At 37.0% G+C, this 20,931-nt stretch overlaps 1 protein-coding gene across 4 annotated transcripts in view; it reads right to left on the bottom strand.

Moving 5' to 3' along the window:
- The window catches only part of PALLD (palladin, cytoskeletal associated protein), a 641,289-nt gene that overhangs the window by 64,666 nt on the left and 555,692 nt on the right, over positions 1-20,931 (bottom strand). For all 4 annotated transcript variants that reach the window (XM_053703808.1, XM_053703809.1, XM_053703810.1 and 1 more), the window contains one exon: positions 5,612-6,292. In XM_053703808.1, the coding sequence (XP_053559783.1) occupies positions 5,612-6,292 (681 nt within the window). The remainder of the gene's footprint in view (positions 1-5,611; positions 6,293-20,931) is intronic.

Below are 20,931 nucleotides of genomic sequence, written 5' to 3'. Positions count from 1 at the left end.
TAAACATGCACTATAGACGTGTGCTTTTAACAGGTTCGTTCACTGCCAAATGTGGAAGGAGGAGGTTATTTTTGGTATTCAGCTCTTTTCGGAGCTGAATATCTTCTTGTGCAAGTGAAACAGACTAAGATCTGGTTATGCACAGATTTAAGTGTGTTTCATTTGCACAGGAGGATATTCAGCTCCAAAAAGAGCGAAATACCAAAAATAACCTCCTAAATCAGTATTCGGCAGTGACCGAAACTGCTAAATGCACCCATCTAATACAGGTATACACACTACACACAATAAGTACATATACATGCACATATACGTACCACACACACTCACACTAGAGGCATAAACAGTAAAGAAATGCTAGACATTTTATATTCAATGCAAAGATTAGCCTGAGAATAGTATGTAGATATATATTTTTAAAATGATGTGTTTAAATATTGAAGAAATAAGGTTAAATCTTTAGTTTCTATAAAGTAAATATTCGAACCCCTTAGCTATCTCTTCGGATGAGGACAATTAGGGACAGATATAAAACAGGTAAGAAACTCTCCACAACTAATCAAAAGAGCTGCCCAAATGGTGTCTTTAAATAGAAGACCATTCCATTCCTTCAGAAAACCCAGTTTTCAAATGATTTTTTAACCTACTTGATCAACCCTAAGTCAACCTACTTGATCAAGTAAAATGGCAAATGGTGCTTTTTAAGGCAGTGTTATACAAACCCAGGAGCCAGGTAGCCACTGGCACCCTGGTTTAAAGTCCCCAAGACTCCCATGGGTGCTCCCGTCCCGTGCTTGCAGCAGCCTTATCCTTTATAGGCTCTCACAAACCCCACTTCTATTGAGGTATTATATAATGTATGCGTATATACATATCTGGCTCCTAGATTTGAAAAAAAATTCTCATGCCCTGTTTAAGGGTTTAGATTTACGCTCATGCTCAGTTAACAATGTAATAAACACAAACTTTTCCTGCTTTAATAAAAAATAACTCCAATCACTTTTTACACTATGACATTTGTACACAATTAGGATATATTAAGAATGTTAATTTAAAACTGAAATAAAAGAAATATTACATTCAAATATAATTCCCTATACAATGTTTATTAAACATAGTGAAGGAAAAAAAACTTTACATTGCACTTTCATTATTTTTTTGCTTGTTTTTCCTGTAATTTAAATCTAAAAATGTTATGTTTTCCAATGCCCCTAGAGAGCCTAAAATGCTTTCTGCAGAATTCACAGTGACTGCTAGATATGTGCAGGAGCTAATTAACAGGCCACATCATCAGAGAGAGGATAGAGAAAAGACATCACCCAAAAGGATCTTGAAAAGGTGTGTCCCTGGACGGAAACTCCAAAACAACACATTTTGCACAAAAATTACAGTTTTAACAGTGAATTCTAGTACAAATTGCATGCTCTAATTTGTTAGATCTGTGCACTACTTGCGCTTCAACTATATGTTGGATATATAGTTAAAGTCCTACATATGAACCACAGAGATTGTTTGGTCCCAAGCAGGAAACAGATGGTTAGCCAATCAGCAGCAGCAGTCACGCAACCCCACCAATCACAAGCTGTGGCTCCAAGAAGGATTACATTTGAGCATGTTATTTTATGCACTAGAATGTTCTTTTAAATGCTTTTAAAACCTTTATTTTGTATGAAGATTTTATGCAGTACAGCACTTAATTTCTGATTTCTTTAATATCCCTTTATTTGGTTGGATGTTTTTTTTTTTTAATGTTCATTCTACAATAATAAAAAAATTCTATGAAATTACTTCACAATGTTAATTGAGCTTCTTGATTTGTTATAACGGAATAACAAAAAACAAACTGCATTTGACCATATGGCAGTTGTACCCAGTGCCAAACCAATTAGCTGTCATGTTTCACTTTCTCTGTTAGGTTTCTATGTGGGTCTGCAAACACCCCTCCCATAAAATGCTAGTTACATCTCTTTTTCATTAGCCAATCACATTTTCCCAGTACATAATTCAATGGTGCCTCTAATGGAGGCTGTGGAAAGGAAGCTAAGTAAGAACTAAGTGAAAGTCATAGTTTTTACACAACTACTAATGGACTGAAATATGGGCCAATGTGTACGAGACAATAAAGTTCTGGGTACGGTGGAGCGAATATCCCAAACAGAGCAGCAGTACTGGATCACATCCTATCCCACCACTGGAGAGACACTATGATGAGAACCATCAGATGGCACATTACTGGGGCCTACATAAACATCTGTAAAGTATTGCTGATATAGCACTAAGCTTATAGTTACTGGTCTTTAATTTATGCAATGAGATCAGATCTTACCGAATAATACTTGCATGTATTTATCTGTACTTTTGTAAGCTGATGACAAATTTTTTAACTATCCCTTAGGTGTTTTTCCATTGCTACTTCACTTGACATAAAATGAATGTTCTACAATTAGATATTTACCTCTAGTTCATACAGACCACTTCTATGGATAAACATGCAATTAAAGGGATATTAAACCCACATTTTTTTCTTTCATGATTTAGATAGGGCATGCAATTTTAAGCAACTTTCTAATTTACTTCTGCTATCCATTTTTCTTCATTCTCTTGGTATCTTTATTTAAAAAAACAATAATGTAAGCTTAGGAGCCGGCCCATTTTTGGTTCAGCACCCTGGTTAGCGCTTACCGATTGGTGGTTACATTGGCTATACCAATCAGAAAGTGCTACACAGGTTCTGAACCAAAAATGGACGGGCTCCTAAGCTTAAATTCCTACTATTCAAATAAAGATACCAAGAGAACAAAGAAAAATTGATAATAGGAGTAAATTAGAAAGTTGCTTAAATTGCCTGCTCTATCTGAATCATAAAATAAAAATAAAAATTGGGTTTAATATCCCTTTAAAGAACACAGCCATCCATTTTTTGTAAGTTAAAGTGAAGGTAAATTTTCATGAATGAGTGCCGTTTTTTAAAAATCCTATTAAAAACAGGGGCACTTTCATTCATGAAAGTTTACATTGCAGTGGTTTTGTTAAAATACTGTACTTACTCAGCAATAACGAAACCGGCTTCCTCCAATCATGGCATGGCCTCAGGAAATGTGTGCTCTGGGGGGGGGGGGAGTCATGATTGGGGGAAGCCGGATTCGTCATTGCTGACGTAAGTACAGAGTAGCTGCGGGTGGGGGATCGCTGGTCCGGCTTGGAAGAAGAGAAAAGTGAAATGTTTTAGCAAAACCGTTGCAATATAAACTTTTATGAATGAAAGTGCTCCTGTTTTTAATAGTATTTTTAAAAAACGGGCTCTTATTCATAAAAATTTACCTTCACTTTAAAGAGACATAGAAATCAAAACAATACTTTAATATTTAAAATAGATTAAAGGAATAGTCTAGTCAAAATTAAACTATCATGATTCAGATAGAGCGTGCAACTTTTTTAAGCAACTTTCTAATTTACTCCTATTAACAATTTTTCTTCATTTTCTTGGTATCTTTAGTTGAAAAACCAAGAATGTAAGCAAAGGAACTGGCTCGTTTTTGGTTCAGCACCTGTGTAGCACTTTCTGATTGGTGTCTACATGTAGCCACCAATCAGCAAGCGCTACCCAGGTTCTGAACCAAAAATGGGTTGGCTTCTAAGCTTACATTCAAATAAAGATACCAAGAGTACGAAGATAAATTGATAATAGGAATAAATTAGAAAGTTGCTTAAAATTATATGCTCTGTATAAACCATGAAAGTTTAATTTTGACTAGACTATTCCTTTAGTCAATATTAAAATATATGTATTATCAAATGCATTTAATTTTCTTAGTATCCTTTGTTGAAAATCATACCTAGATTGGCAATGGGAGCAAGCTGCTAATTGGTGCCTACACACATATGCCTCTTGTCACTGGCTCACCAGGTGTGTTCAGCTAGTTTCCAGAAGGGCACAGATCGTCACATTTGCTTTTTTGCATCTTTATGTCCCTTCCCCCAGGGTGCAAGTATAATAATGAATTAAACCACAACATATGAGTGGGACACTATGATATAATGTTAAATGAACTCATAGATCAAATAGGCACCTGATATAAAGAATGATACATTATCACATAGCTTTTATACTATATGACGGAAATAAGTCTCTGGCCCTAGGCTTCCAATGCCTTAAACACAGTGAGGCATATTGAAAATTACAATATTACTAATAGATTACTCATGCCTTAGCTATAAGTGAATTAAATTACTGTAATCAGATCCAGAATAAATGGAACATTTCCCTAACATTCCAGACCAGTTAGATACTTAAAACCTTTATACATTTTTTTATCCAAAAATAAATACAAATTTACCAAACTTGTATTGATTTTAAGCAATGCAAAATGATCTGTAAGTAATTGCAATTTTAATTTTATGATGATAATTAGATCTTTTGGTAACATTATTATTTTTGCCTTCGCAACATAACAAGATACAGAATTGATACATGTGTTTCTCTTTGGGAAAAATGCTGTATAAGTAAAGCAGTATGTTCTCCCAAGCTATTTAAACTTTGTAAACAGTTCCAGTATCATCTGCATTTACTTAGCATCAATTTAATGCAAACAAAAGATGTGAGGCACGAGTCAGATTAATCAAAGGTTGTATTTTAAAGGTCTCTGCATTTTTGTTGAAATTTTACTGAATTGCAATGGATAGGGAAATAGATGGTTTGGATATCTATACAAGAGAGCAGTACCAATATTGCATATCTAAATGTTGCCAATAACACGTTATTATTTAGGTTTAGGGGTTAAAGGTTATGGTTACAATTACAGTCAGGGTCAGGGTGTCAGATATAGGTTTAACCTCTTGAAAACCAGAAAGCACTATAGCCCTCTCTGATATCATCAAAGCTACCACAACACTGTATCTATAAGTTTGTAGAATGAACAGAAAATATTGCACATATACGCTGACCGTGCTGGAAGTTTTGCTAATTCAGAAAAATGGTACTTATATATTTTGCACTGATTTTATGTGGTATCAAACACTGTGTACTTAAAAAAATAGTATTTAATATAAATATAAACTGATATATAAATTGTACACACACACACAAATATACTAACCCATTTATCCTAGCGTATGTTGTAAAAAGAATAAAATAGACTAGTACATTTTATTGTATTGTGTTCTATTAAACCAAAGGCAGGTTGCATTGCTTATTAGCTAAAGTTTCAGAAAGTTGTAGAGCTCTGTAAGGATTCACCAGCAATCACTGTTCTATCCTTCACAGTACGTGCAGTATTTAAACCAGTTCTAATAGCTGTAATAGTCATGGAAGTAAGGTATTTGTAAGTAGCTAATGTGACTCCAGCCCCATGAGGAAAGAAACTCAAAATTGAATATTCCTGGCCCTGAAAAATGGAACTAAATTATGGAGAGCCTGGGAGCTAGAATACATAATAGCATATCTTTATATGAGTATATTAAAAACACAGATACATTTGTACAACTAACTAATACCACTCCAAACTCAGGTTAAAACTCTTTGTAGCAATGTATATATAACTATTGTGATATGATAACAAAATGTAAAGAATCTTTAATGTTCTTAAGAATAATAAAAAAAGAGAATACTTACGGAGGCATTACTCCTTTTGGAAGACCAAGCTCATTAAATGAAACTGGTGAGAGCTGGGATGGCAACATGGCACTGAGGAAGGCAGCAGGACTGTGACTAGAACTAGGAGCTTTCATGGTTGGAGATGGAGATGGACTGTATGTAGGTGATGGAGCAGAAACTGGAAGTGGCGGTGGAGGGGGAGGCAAAGGAAATGAATCAGAAACATTATAATTTGCTGTTGGGCTTAACACTGGTGGTGGTGGCGGTGGAGGAGACGATGATGATGGAGACCAAAACTGATCTCCTTCATGGGAAAATGGTTGAGAAAAAGGGGGCACTGGAGCTCTGCTAAATTGTTTCTGGGTTTCTGATGGTGACATTGGTGATGGGAGACTAGAGGTAGAGGAACCTGATGATGGAGACATGTATCCAGGGGTTATGTTCTGGGCAGCAATAAACTGTTTAGGCCGAGCATAGTTGAAGGAGCTTGCTGGCTGCATTGACGTAGAGTTGTGAGAGTTAAGGACACTCATTGGCACTGGGGAAGTGAAGAATTGACTGGCCTCCAGCTCCTGGAAGGAAGGTGGAGGAGGGAACGATGGGGATTGTGGTGTGTTCGGATTGACTTGCTGTTGTAAAGCAGCACACTCTTGCTCCAGACGGATCTGGTTCTGAAGTTGCTGTATTGTCTGAGAATCCCTGCATGAGACAAAATATAATATTTTTATGAGCAAAGATAGCACAAACAGATATGGAGATTAAGTATAGAAAACAGTTACTACATTATTTCCATATAACACATTAACAATATGGGCAGCTATTTCAATCACAAATATTAAAGCATTGCCAATGAAACATACAGTAGTATATATTTAACTGGATCATATAAATATGACCTAAGATTGAATTGTGTTAATATTTATCAAATAATATTGCAATAATATCTGTGCAATTTTAAAGCCATAATATAATCAAATAATAATGTTTACATATATATTTGCAAGCCAACAATTCAAGTGCATCACAAAGGATACTTTAAAGGACATTGTAAAAAGAATTCAATACTACTTTGTTATACCATGTCATTTTAGCACTACCGACTCTACAAATCTGCAAAGGAGGTTAAACACATGGTTAAAGTACTGCTTGAGATCTGCAGATAACTGCTGGACCTGAGCAGACACAGCCAGTGTGCCAATCGGCAGGGTTGGTAGTGTTAACAAATTAGAACATCTAATTTTTGTATTACAATATCCCTCTAAGAAAATGTCTAAGTATAGAGAACAGTTTTTAGATATTTTATGCTAACTCTGTTTCATACCCTCAGCCGATGGCTGTTACCCACCAGAGTGTGTCAATACCTGACAAGTAAAGACAGTGGGGCTGATTTACCATGCTGCAAATGCAGCAGTTTACGTGCGAGCCTTCAGGCTCGCCGGAAACAAAAGTTAAGAAGCAGCGGCTTAAGTCATCCACCACCTCTGAAGTGGCGGATAGCAATCATCACGATCTAGCGGCCGATTGGTCGCAAATGTGCAGGGGGTGGCATTGCACAAGCCTTTCACAATAAAATGCTTGTGCAATGATAAATGCAGACAGCGTATGCTGTTGGCAGTTATCAATGTCGGGCAGACATGATCCGCTACAGTGTATCATGTTCACCCGACACTTGATAAATCGGCCCCAGTGTATCCATTAGTCATGGGGAAATAATGTAGCCCTATAATCTTTTTTTATCTGCCTGAAGTTCTCCATCCCAATTCTACTGATCTACTTTTACCCATTATAAACAGAGTACTAACTCATTTCTCCTCTATCTGTGACTATCCAATGCATGTTATAGAATTTGTAAGAATTATTTATTGACCCTTGGACTGAAACAAAAAGTAAAAATAAATAAATAAACCAGAAAGCTTGATAGTGGTTGCAGAAAAAGGACTGAAATGTTTCCAGTAAAATATAGCAAAATGGGCTCTGGGCCTACTGGCTGAATTAATACAAATACTTTTCTATTAAAACATTAAACAGTTCCAGGCTGTGCGTTAACATTACTGACGGCTGCATTCCATGAAGACATCAAGAATAGCTTCCCTCCCTTAAGAAACCCTTCTGAACATGATACAAGTTCTCTTGATAAAGGCTGTATGATGAACCGTGAAAAGATCAACAACAATGTACATAACACAAGGTAGAGACTGACACGTGGAACACAGCACATACATCACCATTCTGTCTGCAAATATTCATGTCTACGTTTCTCTCTTTGGCTAACCCCAAACAACTGGAAACTATTTAAAGATTACAACTCAGAGACAGACTTTATACAATGAATTCATGTTTTAGGAATTGTATAGCTCCTTTGGTGCCTTTATACTTGCTACACCAAAATACGTTACTCCATCCCTTTAATGGACGTTAAAGGGACATGAAACCCTAAATTTTACTTTCATGATTCAGATAGAGCATAGAATGTTAAACAGTTTTCAAATTTGCTTAATTTTCTTGGTATCCATCGATGAAGGAGCAGCAGTGCCAATGAGCCAAAGGCAACAGACATATATGCACCACCATTCAGCAGCTAGCTCCCAGTAGTGCATTGCTGCTCCCTGAGTCTACCCTAGGTATGCTTTTCAGCAAAGGATGCCAAGAGAACTAAGCAAATTATATAATAGAAGTAAATTAGAAAGTTGTTTAAAGTGACACTCAGGTTTTATTAAATTTTCAAGATTCAGATACAGCATGTAACTTTTAACAACTTTCCAATTTCGCTTCAATTAAAAAAAATCTGCAGTCTTTTATATTTACACTTTTTGAGTCACCAGCTCCTACTGAGCATGTGCAAGAACTCACAGACTATACGTATATGCATTTGTGATTGGCTGATTGCTATCACATGGTACAGGGGGAGTGGAAATATACATAAGTTTGAAATGTGTTAGAAAATAATCTACTACTCATTTGAAATTCAGAGTAAATACTATTGTATTGTCTTGTTATCTTGCATTTGTTGATTATGCAAATCTACTGTGTTTACTGGTCCTTTAAATGTGTAAGCTCTATTGATACCATAAGAGAAAAAAAAAATGTGTTTCATGTCTCTTTAATGCTTTAATGTATTTATTTTCCTTTTGTTATGTTAACAAAGAAAGTTTTAAAAATGCATTACAAGCTGTAAGATTAGGGTTTATTGCAATCAAGTACCAATCCTGTTAGTTAGGTCTCAAGGAATCATAGAACCTCTTTAATGTACTTTATAGCTCATGTATGTAAATAATTGTGGTTCCTGAGTTATCTCAAATTGACAAATCATTTATATTTCATAGTCCAAATTAAGCTTTAATCTTTGTGCCTATTAGTTGGTGACATTACACCAGCTCTAGGTTTATTGCGGCAGCCTGTAGGAAACTGGGATGCAATAAAAATGTAGTTTGCCCTATCCATTAGAAGCAACTTGTGGGACTTTGGTTAAGCATTTCTGCACCAGGGTTTCGACTGTGTGAGAGTCACAAGCGTTTGGAGGAAGCTACTGCTATATATATATATATACTTGTCCTATAGCACTGGTTTTCAAACCTTTCCTCAGGCTTCCCTAACAGGCCACATTTTGAGGATATCTGAACTGGAGCACAGGTGAAATAATCAGCTGATTAATAAACATGGTTATTTTACCTGCGCTCATCCTAGGTAATCCTGAAAACCTGGCCTGTTGGGGAGGTCTGAGGACAGTTTTGAAAACCAGTGTCTTATAGGAAATAGTAGTAACAGGATTGAGATCCCCTGCCAAGCTCTCTGTAATAACTAAAGCAGCATACATTATATTTTATTTTCAGTAGAAACATGGTCAGAAAACTCAAGTAGAAATACAGAGACCCAGCAGAGCCTAAAAAGGCAGTGTGGTTTGTAATTCAGTGACAGCTCATACTTTTATCACTTGAAGAACAAGCATCTGAGCTGATGCCCATTTTCCTTTTTTGTTAGTTTATCTATCCAACGGAAATGAAGTTAATGTCTTTGTAAAAGGAACCAGCTGTCAATTGTTTTCTACTCCGCAATGAGACTGCAAAAACCTTTAAATATAACTCTACAGATGATTTTGACATCTTATTAAAGTAGCCACGTGCATTTGTACTTCATATAACAACCAAAAACAACAAAAACACTTGATACTTGAAAGTTACTTAACTTAAAAATAGCCTTTAAAGGGGCACATTAGTGGTATTTAAATAAAATGCCCACCCAGCACTCCTGTAGAACTAGCATGGGAGGCAAGTGCACATGGCCCTACTATCACATGCATGTTAAAGGGACACTAAACCCATTATTTTCTTTCATGATTTAGACAGAGCATGCAATTTTAAGCAACTTTCTAATTTACTCCTATTATCATTTTTTCTTCATTCTCTTGCTATCTTTAGTTGAAAAGTAGAAATCTAAGCTTAGGAGCCAGCCCATTTTTGGTTCAGCACTTGGGTAGCGCTTGCTGATTGGTGGCTAATGTAGCCACCAATCATCAAGCGCTACCCAGCGTGATGAACCAAAAATGGGCCGGCTCTTGAGCTTAAATTCCTTTAAAAGCAGTTTATAGTTTTTATTAGATGCATTTGTGCAAATACAACTATATTGCAACGGTGCATTTAACAGTATTAGAAAAATACTACTGTACATTTCCTATAGCTATTCTGCCCCCCTCTAAAAGATAGAAAAACACACAGTAAATTTATTTTTTACATGTGTCGTGAGCAACCACATACCAAGCACAACATTTCTAGCAAAACTATGCTAAATATGAGCATGTTATATATTTAACTGGCTGATTTTCTAGAGAGAAAAAATTATTTGACATCCAAAGAGGGGGGGGGGGAGAACAACTGGAGCTGTAATCAGAAACAAAACTATTTGGAATGCAAAGAACAATGTATCATGCTTACAGGCAAGTATGTGTATTTAATCTTTTTGCTTTATCCAGCTAGAATATTTACTCATCTGGAGACTGGCACAAGAAATGCACTGCATGAAATTTAAGGAAGGATTCTTCCTTCTTATATTTTATTGCCGCCAAATTGTTTTTGCTCCCTTAAAGGGATAGAAAACATCTTGTAATAAATATTTTATAGCAGCCCTGCAATATATTAACACAGGGCTCGACAAACCCAAGAGCCAGGATGCCACTGGCTCCTACTATTTTACCCTGGCTCCTAACTTTTAGGATTATTCTCCTTATATCTATATACAAATACCAATGTCTGGCTCCTAAAAGTATGCTTAGCTCCTAAATTTTATACAGATTTATCGACCCCTGCAACATCCTAGGTGAGTGTGAAACTTTTTTTTTTTTTTTTTTTTTTTAATATTAATACCTTAGTTACTGCAACTGTTTTTCAATAGGCACCCACCACTTGGCTTGTTATTTGATTGAGACAATCCGTACTTGCTATTGGAGTCGACAAGGGTTGCCACTGCCATTTTGTTAGCAAAACTATCATTGTATCTGATCATTCTTACTGATTGAGGCCAAAAACGCAGTCAAGTTTGTTAATTGTGTGCACAACCTATTTTCACAGTTGGAAAACTTAATTTTAGAGGTAACTTATAGAAAGATAGGCAAATTAAATAATGAAATTGCAACTTTGTTTTACTACACATGATTATGCAGTTGTACACAGAGAGAGCATAACCCCTTCAGCTTTTTATTTTTTTGCAAAAGGATTTATGGTCTAAACACTTAAAGTGAAAGTCAACCATAGAATTTTGAAATGCTAGGGTCGACTGTTGAAACAAATAAAGGGCACTTTCATTCATGAAGTATAAGATACTTCATGCAGAAAGTGCCTTTATTTGTTTCAACCGTTCACTGCTCTAAGCTGCTACAGCAGCCCACGGCAAAATAGCCGTGTAGTAAATCCGGCTCCCATGGGCGCGAAACCGGATTTACCGCATGGCTATTGGCTAAGAGGTGAAAACGTCACCTCTTAGCAAAAAAAAATTTTGTTCATGGGCTGCCGTAGCAGCTAAGAACAGTGAACGGTATGGCTGACTTTCACTTTAATTACAAATATTTTATATTATATCATGCCCCTTTAAGTGTATGATGCACATCTATTTCAGATGCAGAAAGTGTACAGCTGAAGCACATAACTTGTACCTTGGCCAATCCTGATGACTTGGCTTGCAATCATTGGCCATAACCAGCTCAAGAGGAGAAATGCATTGGTGCTCCAATGCTGACTTTGCAAGGGTTAAACACATAGTTACAGGCATGCAGTGGTGCAATTAATACAATTATCTAGTGCATTAGACCATTTGTTCTATGTACTATTATGTTATGTCCCTTAAAATACAATACAACCTTTATGCAATGAGATTATAAAAATGCACCAAGCATTCTGCTTGAAACTACTGATTCAAATCAGCCTTTACTGCACTTTTCAAACTCCACCTATATTTACAGAGGAGGCGTAATCGCCTAACAATAATCTTTCAGATATAAAATGTAAAAAATGTAAGTATAAATAACTGCGGCTCTGCATCTCTTTGGTACATCTGTCCTAATCTTTGTCTCAGCCACAAAATATGACTCATCTCATGTAGAACCACTCTGCAGGGACTTATAGAAATAGCAACAGTGTATTCCCAATGCTGGGAATTCTTCCTATTTATATCAGTTTTTCAGCATTGATCTGAGCTTCCAGAGGGGAGAAGTGTGTGACTAATTTATAACACTCAAATTAACTGCTATTACTCAATATTTTCCATTACAGATTTTTGTCAATGCTTGTCACTTCTGCATCAGGACTCATCAGCTTGCTGTTTGTCACAGCATGGTTTGACTTGTATCATTGTTGGGAAAACACACAAACAATTTCCTTGTGTACTAATTCTAAAGCAGTATTATGCTACTATTAAACTGCCTCTCTATTCCCAACAACTGTTTATAGACTTCTGCTGCGAGTTTGCCACCTCAATTTCTTCTGCAGGTTTGCCACATTAACTTCTGATACAGGTTTGCCATCTTAAAGGGACAGTCTACAATAGAATTGTTATTGTTTCAAAAGATAGATAATGCCTTTATTACCAATTCCCCAGTTTTGCATAACCAACACTGTTATATTAATACACTTTTTACCTCTGTGATTGCCTTGTAGCTAAGCATCTTCTGACAGCCCCCTGATCACATGAATTTTTATTATTATCTATTGACTTGCATTTTAGTGCTGTGTTGTGCTGACTCTTAAAGGGACAGTATACTGTAAAATAGTTTTTCCCTTAATGTGTTTACAATTGCTTTTTTTTACCAACTGCAGAGTAAAATATGTATGAAAATTAGCTTTTTAATGTTTATTTGTGTATTTTAAAGCTCTGATTTTTTGTTTTGAAGCCACAACCTAATAAAATGGGTTGATCTTGTAGGTATAATCAGATCTCATTACTGTATCCCATTGTGTGCATATACCTGCTTCTTTATCTTATATCTGTCCATAAAACAATCACCAGTACTTGGAGAGAACAATGGAAAATCAACATTTTATTACCTTATCTCTGCTATATCCCACTGGGAGTATAATTTCTTCTGCTGGCTGTGTTTACAAAGTTTATCTATAGCTTGGACCTGCCACAAACTTTCAGAATAAGTAGGGATACCACATGCTAAATCAACTATTTAAAATGCCGATATAAGGGTAAAGGAGCTACTTGTAAACAATTTAATACACTCCAGCAGATAAAGTGGATCATTGGGAACAAATTAAAGGGGAGAAATTTTTTGAATAAACTGTCCCTTTAAATAACTCCACGGACGTGAACACAATGTTATCTATATGGCCAACATTAACTAGCGGTCTCCTGTTGTGAAAAGCAAATAAAAAGCATGTGATAAGAGTCTATAGTGGCTTAGAAACAGGCAGAACATTAGAGGTTTAAATGTTATAAAGTATATTTATCTAACAATAATGTTGGTTGTGCAAAGCAGGGGAATTGTTAGTAAAGGCGTTATCTATCTTTTTAAACAATAACAATATTAGTGTTGACTCTCCCTTTAACCTCTGCCACAGTTTTGCCACTTCAACGTCTCAACATTTCAAAATGCATAATGTAAACTATTTTATCTAAACAAAAAAACCTTTCCAAAACAAATTGTAATTGTTTAAAAAAAAATATGAAAAAATGTCATGTTAACATGACTGCTGCAAAGTAACAGCAAACAAATGAGAAGATAAGAAAATAAATATTGGGCAGAACACTGGAGAGACATTTTCTCTTCCTAACAAGCTATACAAAAACAAAACATCAAACCCAAACGATGACAAACCCACATCTCTCTCAGAACCACCCATAAGACTTCATATGCTGAACATCTGTGTTATCAAGCAGAAGAAACTGCACATTCATATAAAGCATTGAATCTGCAGCAGAAAAAAAGCAAAGTAAAAATTCTTTGAGGTCAGAGTTAGAAGCCTGTAATATTATCAGTTTGTTTCTCAGGCTTTGACTTTTTCGGAAACACAGATGAAAGGCTTCAATTCTTCACTAAAAAATACCTGAATTTCAATGTTCCTCAGTGCATACCCAAGAGAAAAAAACATCCTCACTAGGGTAATTATGAAGTCAACAGGAGGCAGAAAAATGAGAAACTGGGACGTTCTGAAGAGACCTATTATATTCCTTTCAACAAACTGCTACAGAGGTAATCATCAAAGAATGCTAGTAAACTAGTAATTATAATACAGGTTAATACATGATCAAAATATGCATTTGTGGCAAATTAACTCAAGACTGTCAAGGCTCTATTGTTCAATACCATATGAGTACCATATGAGTATGAGTACCATATGACCACTTACGCTCCAGCTCTGGTTTTGACATAAACCTACACAACAGCCCCAAATACGATAGGAGAAATATAAACCTAATTTATAAATGTCAATTCTATAGATCTGACCTTTGTACTCAACAAATAAGGGCACAGAATATGATAGCAGATGAGAACTGTTTGGTCAGATTGATCTGTCCATTTTTATTGCCTTTTTTGCAATATCAATCAAATCTGCCATAAAGATTTATAATGTACTTATTTTACGAAAACCACATGCTAAATCCAAGACACATATGACAGCACTGCAGACTATGGCCTCTAGTTATCATGGTCTGGCGGACCTGATCTGACACTGCGGATCAGGTCCGCCAGACCTCGCTGAATACGGTGAGCAATACGCTCGCCGTATTCAGCATTGCACCAGCAGCTCACAAGAGCTGCTGGTGCAACGCCGCCCGCTGCAGACTCGCGGCCAATCGGCCACCAGCAAGGGCGGTGTCAATCAACCCGATCGTACTCGATCAGGTTGATTTCCGGCGATGTGTGTCCGCCTGCTCAGAGCAGGAGGACAGGTTATGGAGCAGCGGTCTTTGTGACCGCTGCTTCATAACTGCTGTTTCTGGCGAGCCTGCAGGCTCACCAGAAACACGGGGCATCAAGCTCAATACGGAGCTTGATACATATGCCCCAATGTATATCTATGAAAACAGATAAATCATAAACCATTAAAAATCCCTGGAAGAGCTGGGTCTGTAATCTCTGTGAATACAGCTGAAATCTTGCATTCAATTTAGTGGCATCCTTGAAAAATACAATTTGTAATCTATACTAATCTAAGGCCTATGCCACACTGCTGCCATTCAGTATACTTACTCTGGCATCCTGCTTCACAAAACTGTATGATGTTTCTTTCATGTAATTAGCAAGAGTCCATGAGCTAGTGACGTATGGGATATACATTCCTACCAGGAGGGGCAAAGTTTCCCAAACCTTAAAATGCCTATAAATACACCCCTCACCACACCCACAATTCAGTTTTACAAACTTTGCCTCCGATGGAGGTGGTGAAGTAAGTTTGTGCTAGATTCTACGTTGATATGCGCTCCGCAGCAAGTTGGAGCCCGGTTTTCCTCTCAGCGTGCAGTGAATGTCAGAGGGATGTGAGGAGAGTATTGCCTATTTGAATGCAGTGATCTCCTTCTACGGGGTCTATTTCATAGGTTCTCTGTTATCGGTCGTAGAGATTCATCTCTTACCTCCCTTTTCAGATCGACGATATACTCTTATATATACCATTACCTCTGCTGATTCTCGTTTCAGTACTGGTTTGGCTTTCTACAAACATGTAGATGAGTGTCCTGGGGTAAGTAAATCTTATTTTTTGTGACACTCTAAGCTATGGTTGGGGTTTCATATTTGGGATAATGCATTTGAATTAATCATTTTTTCTTACCTTCAAAAATTTGACTCTTTTTTCCCTGTGGGCTGGCGGGGGCTGAAAATGCTTCATTTTATTGCGTCATTCTTGGCGCGGACTTTTTTGGCACAAAAATTATTTTCCGTTTCCGGCGTCATACGTGTCGCCGGAAGTTGCGTCATTTTTTGACGTTATTTTGCGCCAAAAATGTCGGCTTTCCGGATGTGGCGTCATTTTTGGCGCCAAAAGCATTTAGACGCCAAATAATGTGGGCGTCTTATTTGGCGCTAAAAAATAAGGGCGTCGCTTTTGTCTCCACATTATTTAAGTCTTATTTTTTCATTGCTTCTGGTTGCTAGAAGCTTGTTCTTTGGCATTTTTTCCCATTCCTGAAACTGTCATTTAAGGAATTTGATCAATTTTGCTTTATATGTTGTTTTTTCTCTTACATATTGCAAGATGTCTCACGTTGCATCTGAGTCAGAAGATACTACAGGAAAATCGCGGTCTAGTGCTGGAGCTACCAAGCTAAGTGTATCTGCTATAATTTTTGGTATCTGTTTCTCCAGCTGTTGTTTGTATTGCATGTCATGACAAACATATTAATGCAGATAAAATTTCCTTTAGTACTGTTACATTACCTGTTGCTGTTCCGTCAACATCTAATTTTCAGAGTGTTCCTGATAAACATAAGAGATTTTTTTTTTTTTTTTTTTTTAAATCCATTAAGAAGGCTATGTCTGTTATTTCTCCTTCTAGTTTACATAAAAGTCTTTTAAAACTTCTCTTTTTTCAGATGAATTTTTAAATGAACATCATCATTCTGATACTGATAATGGTTCTTCTGGTTCAGAGGTTTCTGTCTCAGAGGTTGATGCTGATAAATCTTTGTATTTGTTCAAGATGGAATTTATTCGTTCTTTATTTAAAGAAGTATTAATTGCATTAGAAATAGAGGATTCTGGTCCTCTTGATACTAAATCTAAACGTTTAAAAAAGGTTTTTAAATCTCCTGTAGTTATTCCAGAAGTGTTTAATCTCCCTGATGCTATTTCTGAAGTAATTTCCAGGGAATGGAATAATTTGGGTAATTCTTTTACTCCTTCTAAACGTTTAAGCAATTATATCCTGTGCCATCTGACAGATTAGAGTTTTTTGGGACAAAATCCCTAAGGTTATGGGGTTGTCTCTACTCCTGCTATATGTGCTACTATTCCTACGGCAGATAGTACTTAATTTAAGGATCCTTTAGATAGGAAAATTGAATCCTTTCTAAGAAAAGCTTACTTATGTTCAGGTAATCTTCTTAGACCTGCTATATTTTTAGCGGATGTTGCTGCAGCTTCAACTTTTTGGTTAGAAGCTTTAGCGCAACAAGTAACAGATCATAATTTTATAGCATTATTATTATTCTATAACATGCTAATAATTTTATTGGTGATACCATCTTTTGATATCATTAGAGTTGATGTCAGGTATATGTCTCTAGCTATTTTAGCTAGAAAAGCTTTATGGATTAAACTTGGAATGCTGATATGTCTTCTAAGTCAACTTTGCTTTCCCTTTCTTTCCAGGGTAATAAATTATTATCTCAACTGTTTCTGGAAGGAAGGGAACTTTTTTACCAAAGGATAAAAAATCTAAGGTAAATTTAGGTCTAATAATCATTTTCGTTCCTTTCCTCACAATAAGGAACAAAAGCCTGATCCTTCATCCTCAGGAGCGGTATCAGTTTGGAAACTATTTCCAGTTTGGAATATATCTAAGCCTTATAGAAAACCTATAGCCAGCTCCTAAGTACCCATGAAGGTGCGGACCTTATTCCAGCTCAGCTGGTATGGGGCAGATTACGTTTTCTTCAAAGAAATTTGGATCAATTCCGTTCTCAATTTCTGATTTCAGAACATTGTTTCAGAAAGGTACAGAATTGGCTTCAGTTAAGGCCTCCTGCTAAGAGATTTTTTTTCTTTCCCGTGTCCCAGTTAACACAGCAAAGGCTCAGCATTTCTGAAATGTGTTTCAGATCTAGAGTTGGCTGGAGTAATTATGCCAGTTCCAGTTCTGGAACAGGGGCTGGGGTTTTATTTTATCTCTTCATTGTACCAAAGAAGGTCAATTCCTTCAGACCAGTTCCGGATCTATCAATATTGAATCGTTATGTAAGGATACCAACATTCAAGATGGTTACTGTAGGACTATCCTGCCTTTTGTTTAGCAAGGGCATTATATGTCTACAATAGATTTACAGGATGTGTATCTACATATTCCGATTCATCCAGATCACTTTTAGTGTCTGAGATTCTCTTTTTAGACAAGCATTACCAGTTTTGTGGCTCTACCGTTTGGCCTAGCCTCAGTTCCAAGAATTTTTTTCAAAGGTTCTCGGTGCCCTTCTTTCTGTAATCAGAGAACAGGGTTTTGGTATTTCCTTATTGGACGATATCTGGGTACTTGCTCAGTCTTCTCATTTTCGAAGAATCTCATACGAATCGACTTGTGTTGTTTCTTCAAGTTCATGGTTGGAGGATCAATTTACCAATCAGTTCATTGATTCCTCAGACAAGGGTAACCTTTTTAGGTTTCTAGATAGATTCAGTGTCTATGACTCTGTCCTTGTCAGACAAGAGAAGTTTAACATTGATATCAGCTTGTCAAAACCTTCAGTCACAATCATTCCCTTTGGTAGCCTTATGCATGGAAATTTTAGGTCTTAGGACTGCCGCATCAGATGCGATCTCCTTTGCTCGTTTTCACATGCGACCTCTTCAGCTCTGTATGCTGAACCAATGGTGCAGGGATTACTCAAAGATATCTCAATTAATATATTTAAACCGATTATACGACACTCTCTGACATGGTGGACAGATCACCATCGTTTAGTTCAGGGGGCTTCTTTGTTCTTCCGACCTGGACTATAATCTCAACAGATGCAAGTCTTACAGGTTGGGGAGCTGTGTGGGGGTATCTGACGGCACAAGGGGTTTGGGAATCTCAGGAGGTGAGATTTCCGATCAATATTTTGGAACTCCGTGCAATTTTCAGAGCTCTTCAGTCTTGGCCTCTTCTGAAGAGAGAGTTGTTCATTTGTTTTCAGATAGACAATGTCACAACTGTGGCATACATCAATCATCAAGGAGGGACTCACAGTCCTCTGGCTATGAAAGAAGTATCTCGAATTTTGGTTTGGGCGGAATCCAGCTCCTGTCTAATCTCTGCGGTTCATATCCCAGGTATGGACAATTGGAAAGCGGATTATCTCAGTCGCCAAACGTTGCACCTGGGCGAATGGTCTTCACCCAGAGGTATTTCCTCAGATTGTTCAAATGTGGGAACTCCCAGAAATAGATCTGATGGCTTCTCATCTAAACAAGAAACTTCCCTGGTATCTGTCCGGATCCCGGGATCCTCGGACGGAGGCAGTGGATGCATTATCTCTTCCTTACAAGTGTCATCCTGCCTATATCTTTCCGCCTCTAGTTCTTCTTCCAAGGGTATTCTCCAATATTCTAAAGGAATGCTCGTTTGTCCTGCTGGTAGCTCCAGCATGGCCTCACAGGTTTTGGTATGCGGATCTTGTCCGGATGGCCTCTTGCCAGCTGTGGACTCTTCCGTTAAGACCAGTCTTTCTGTCTCAAGGTTCTTTTTTCCATCAGGATCTCAAAACCTTAATTTTAAGGTGTGGAGTTTGAACGCTTGATTCTTGGTCAAAGAGGTTTCTCTGACTCTGTGATTGATACTATGTGACAGGCTCGTAAATCTGTATCTAGAGAGATATATTATAGAGTCTGGAAGACTTATATTTCTTCAGGATGGTTTAGATAAAGGTTTGTCCGCAAGTTTCTTGAAAGACAAATCTCTGCTCTTTCTGTTCTTTTTCACAGTAGGATTGCTAATCTTCCTGATATTCATTGTTTTGTACAACCTTTGGTTCGTATAAAACTTGTCATTGAGTCAATTTCTCCTCCTTGGAGTTTGAATTTGGTTCTGGGGGCTCTTCAAGCTCCTCCTTTTGAACCCATGCATTCTTTGGTCGTTTTATAACTTTCTTGGAAAGTTTTGTTTCTTTTGGCTATCTCTTCTGCCAGAAGAGTCTCTGAATTATCTACTCTTTTTTTGTGAGTCTCCTTTTCTGATTTTGCATCAGGATAGGGCGGTGCTGCGAACTTCTTTTGAATTTTTTACCTAAGGTTGTGAATTCCAACAACATTAGTAGAGAAATTGTGGTTCCTTCATTATGTCCTAATCCTATGAATTCTAAGGAGAAATCATTGCATTCTTTGGATGCTGTTAGAGCTTTGTAATATTATGTTGAAGCTACTAAGTCTTTCCGAAAGACTTCTAGTCTATTTGTCATCTTTTCCGGTTCTAGAAAAGACCAGAAAGCTTCTGCCATTTCTTTGGCATCTTGGTTGAAATCTTTATTTCATCATGCCTATGTTGAGTCGGGTAACACTCCGCCTCAAAGGATTACAGCTCATTCTACTAGGTCAGTTTCTACTTCCTGGGCGTTTAAGAATGAAGCTTCGGTTGATCAGATTTGCAAAACAGCAACTTGGTCCTCTTTGCATACTTTTTCATTCAATTCTACCATTTTGATGTGTTTTCTTCTTCTGAAGCAGTTTTTGGTAGAAACGTACTTCAGGCAGTGGTTTCAGTTTGAATCTTCTGCTTATGTTTTTTCATTAAAATTTTATTCTGGGTGTGGATTATTTTCAGCAGGAATTGGCTGTCTTTATTTTATCCCTCCCTCTCTAGTGACTCTTGTGTGGAAAGATCCACATCTTGGGTAATCATTATCCCATACGTCACTAGCTCATGGACTCTTGCTAATTACATGAAAGAAAACATAATTTATGTAAGAACTTACCTGATAAATTCATTTCTTTCATATTAGCAAGAGTCCATGAGGCCCGCCCTTTTTTTGTGGTGGTTTTGATTTTTTTGTATAAAGCACAATTATTCCAATTCCTTATTTTATATGCTTTCGCACTTTTTTCTTATCACCCCACTTCTTGGCTATTCGTTAAACTGAATTGTGGGTGTGGTGAGGGGTGTATTTATAGGCATTTTAAGGTTTGGGAAACTTTGCCCCTCCTGGTAGGAATGTATATC

This window comes from Bombina bombina, chromosome 2, assembly GCF_027579735.1.
Source record: "Bombina bombina isolate aBomBom1 chromosome 2, aBomBom1.pri, whole genome shotgun sequence".
NCBI lineage: Eukaryota > Metazoa > Chordata > Amphibia > Anura > Bombinatoridae > Bombina > Bombina bombina.
The sequence above is the reverse complement of the archived record's forward strand: the minus strand, read 5'-3'. Positions and strand labels throughout refer to the sequence as shown.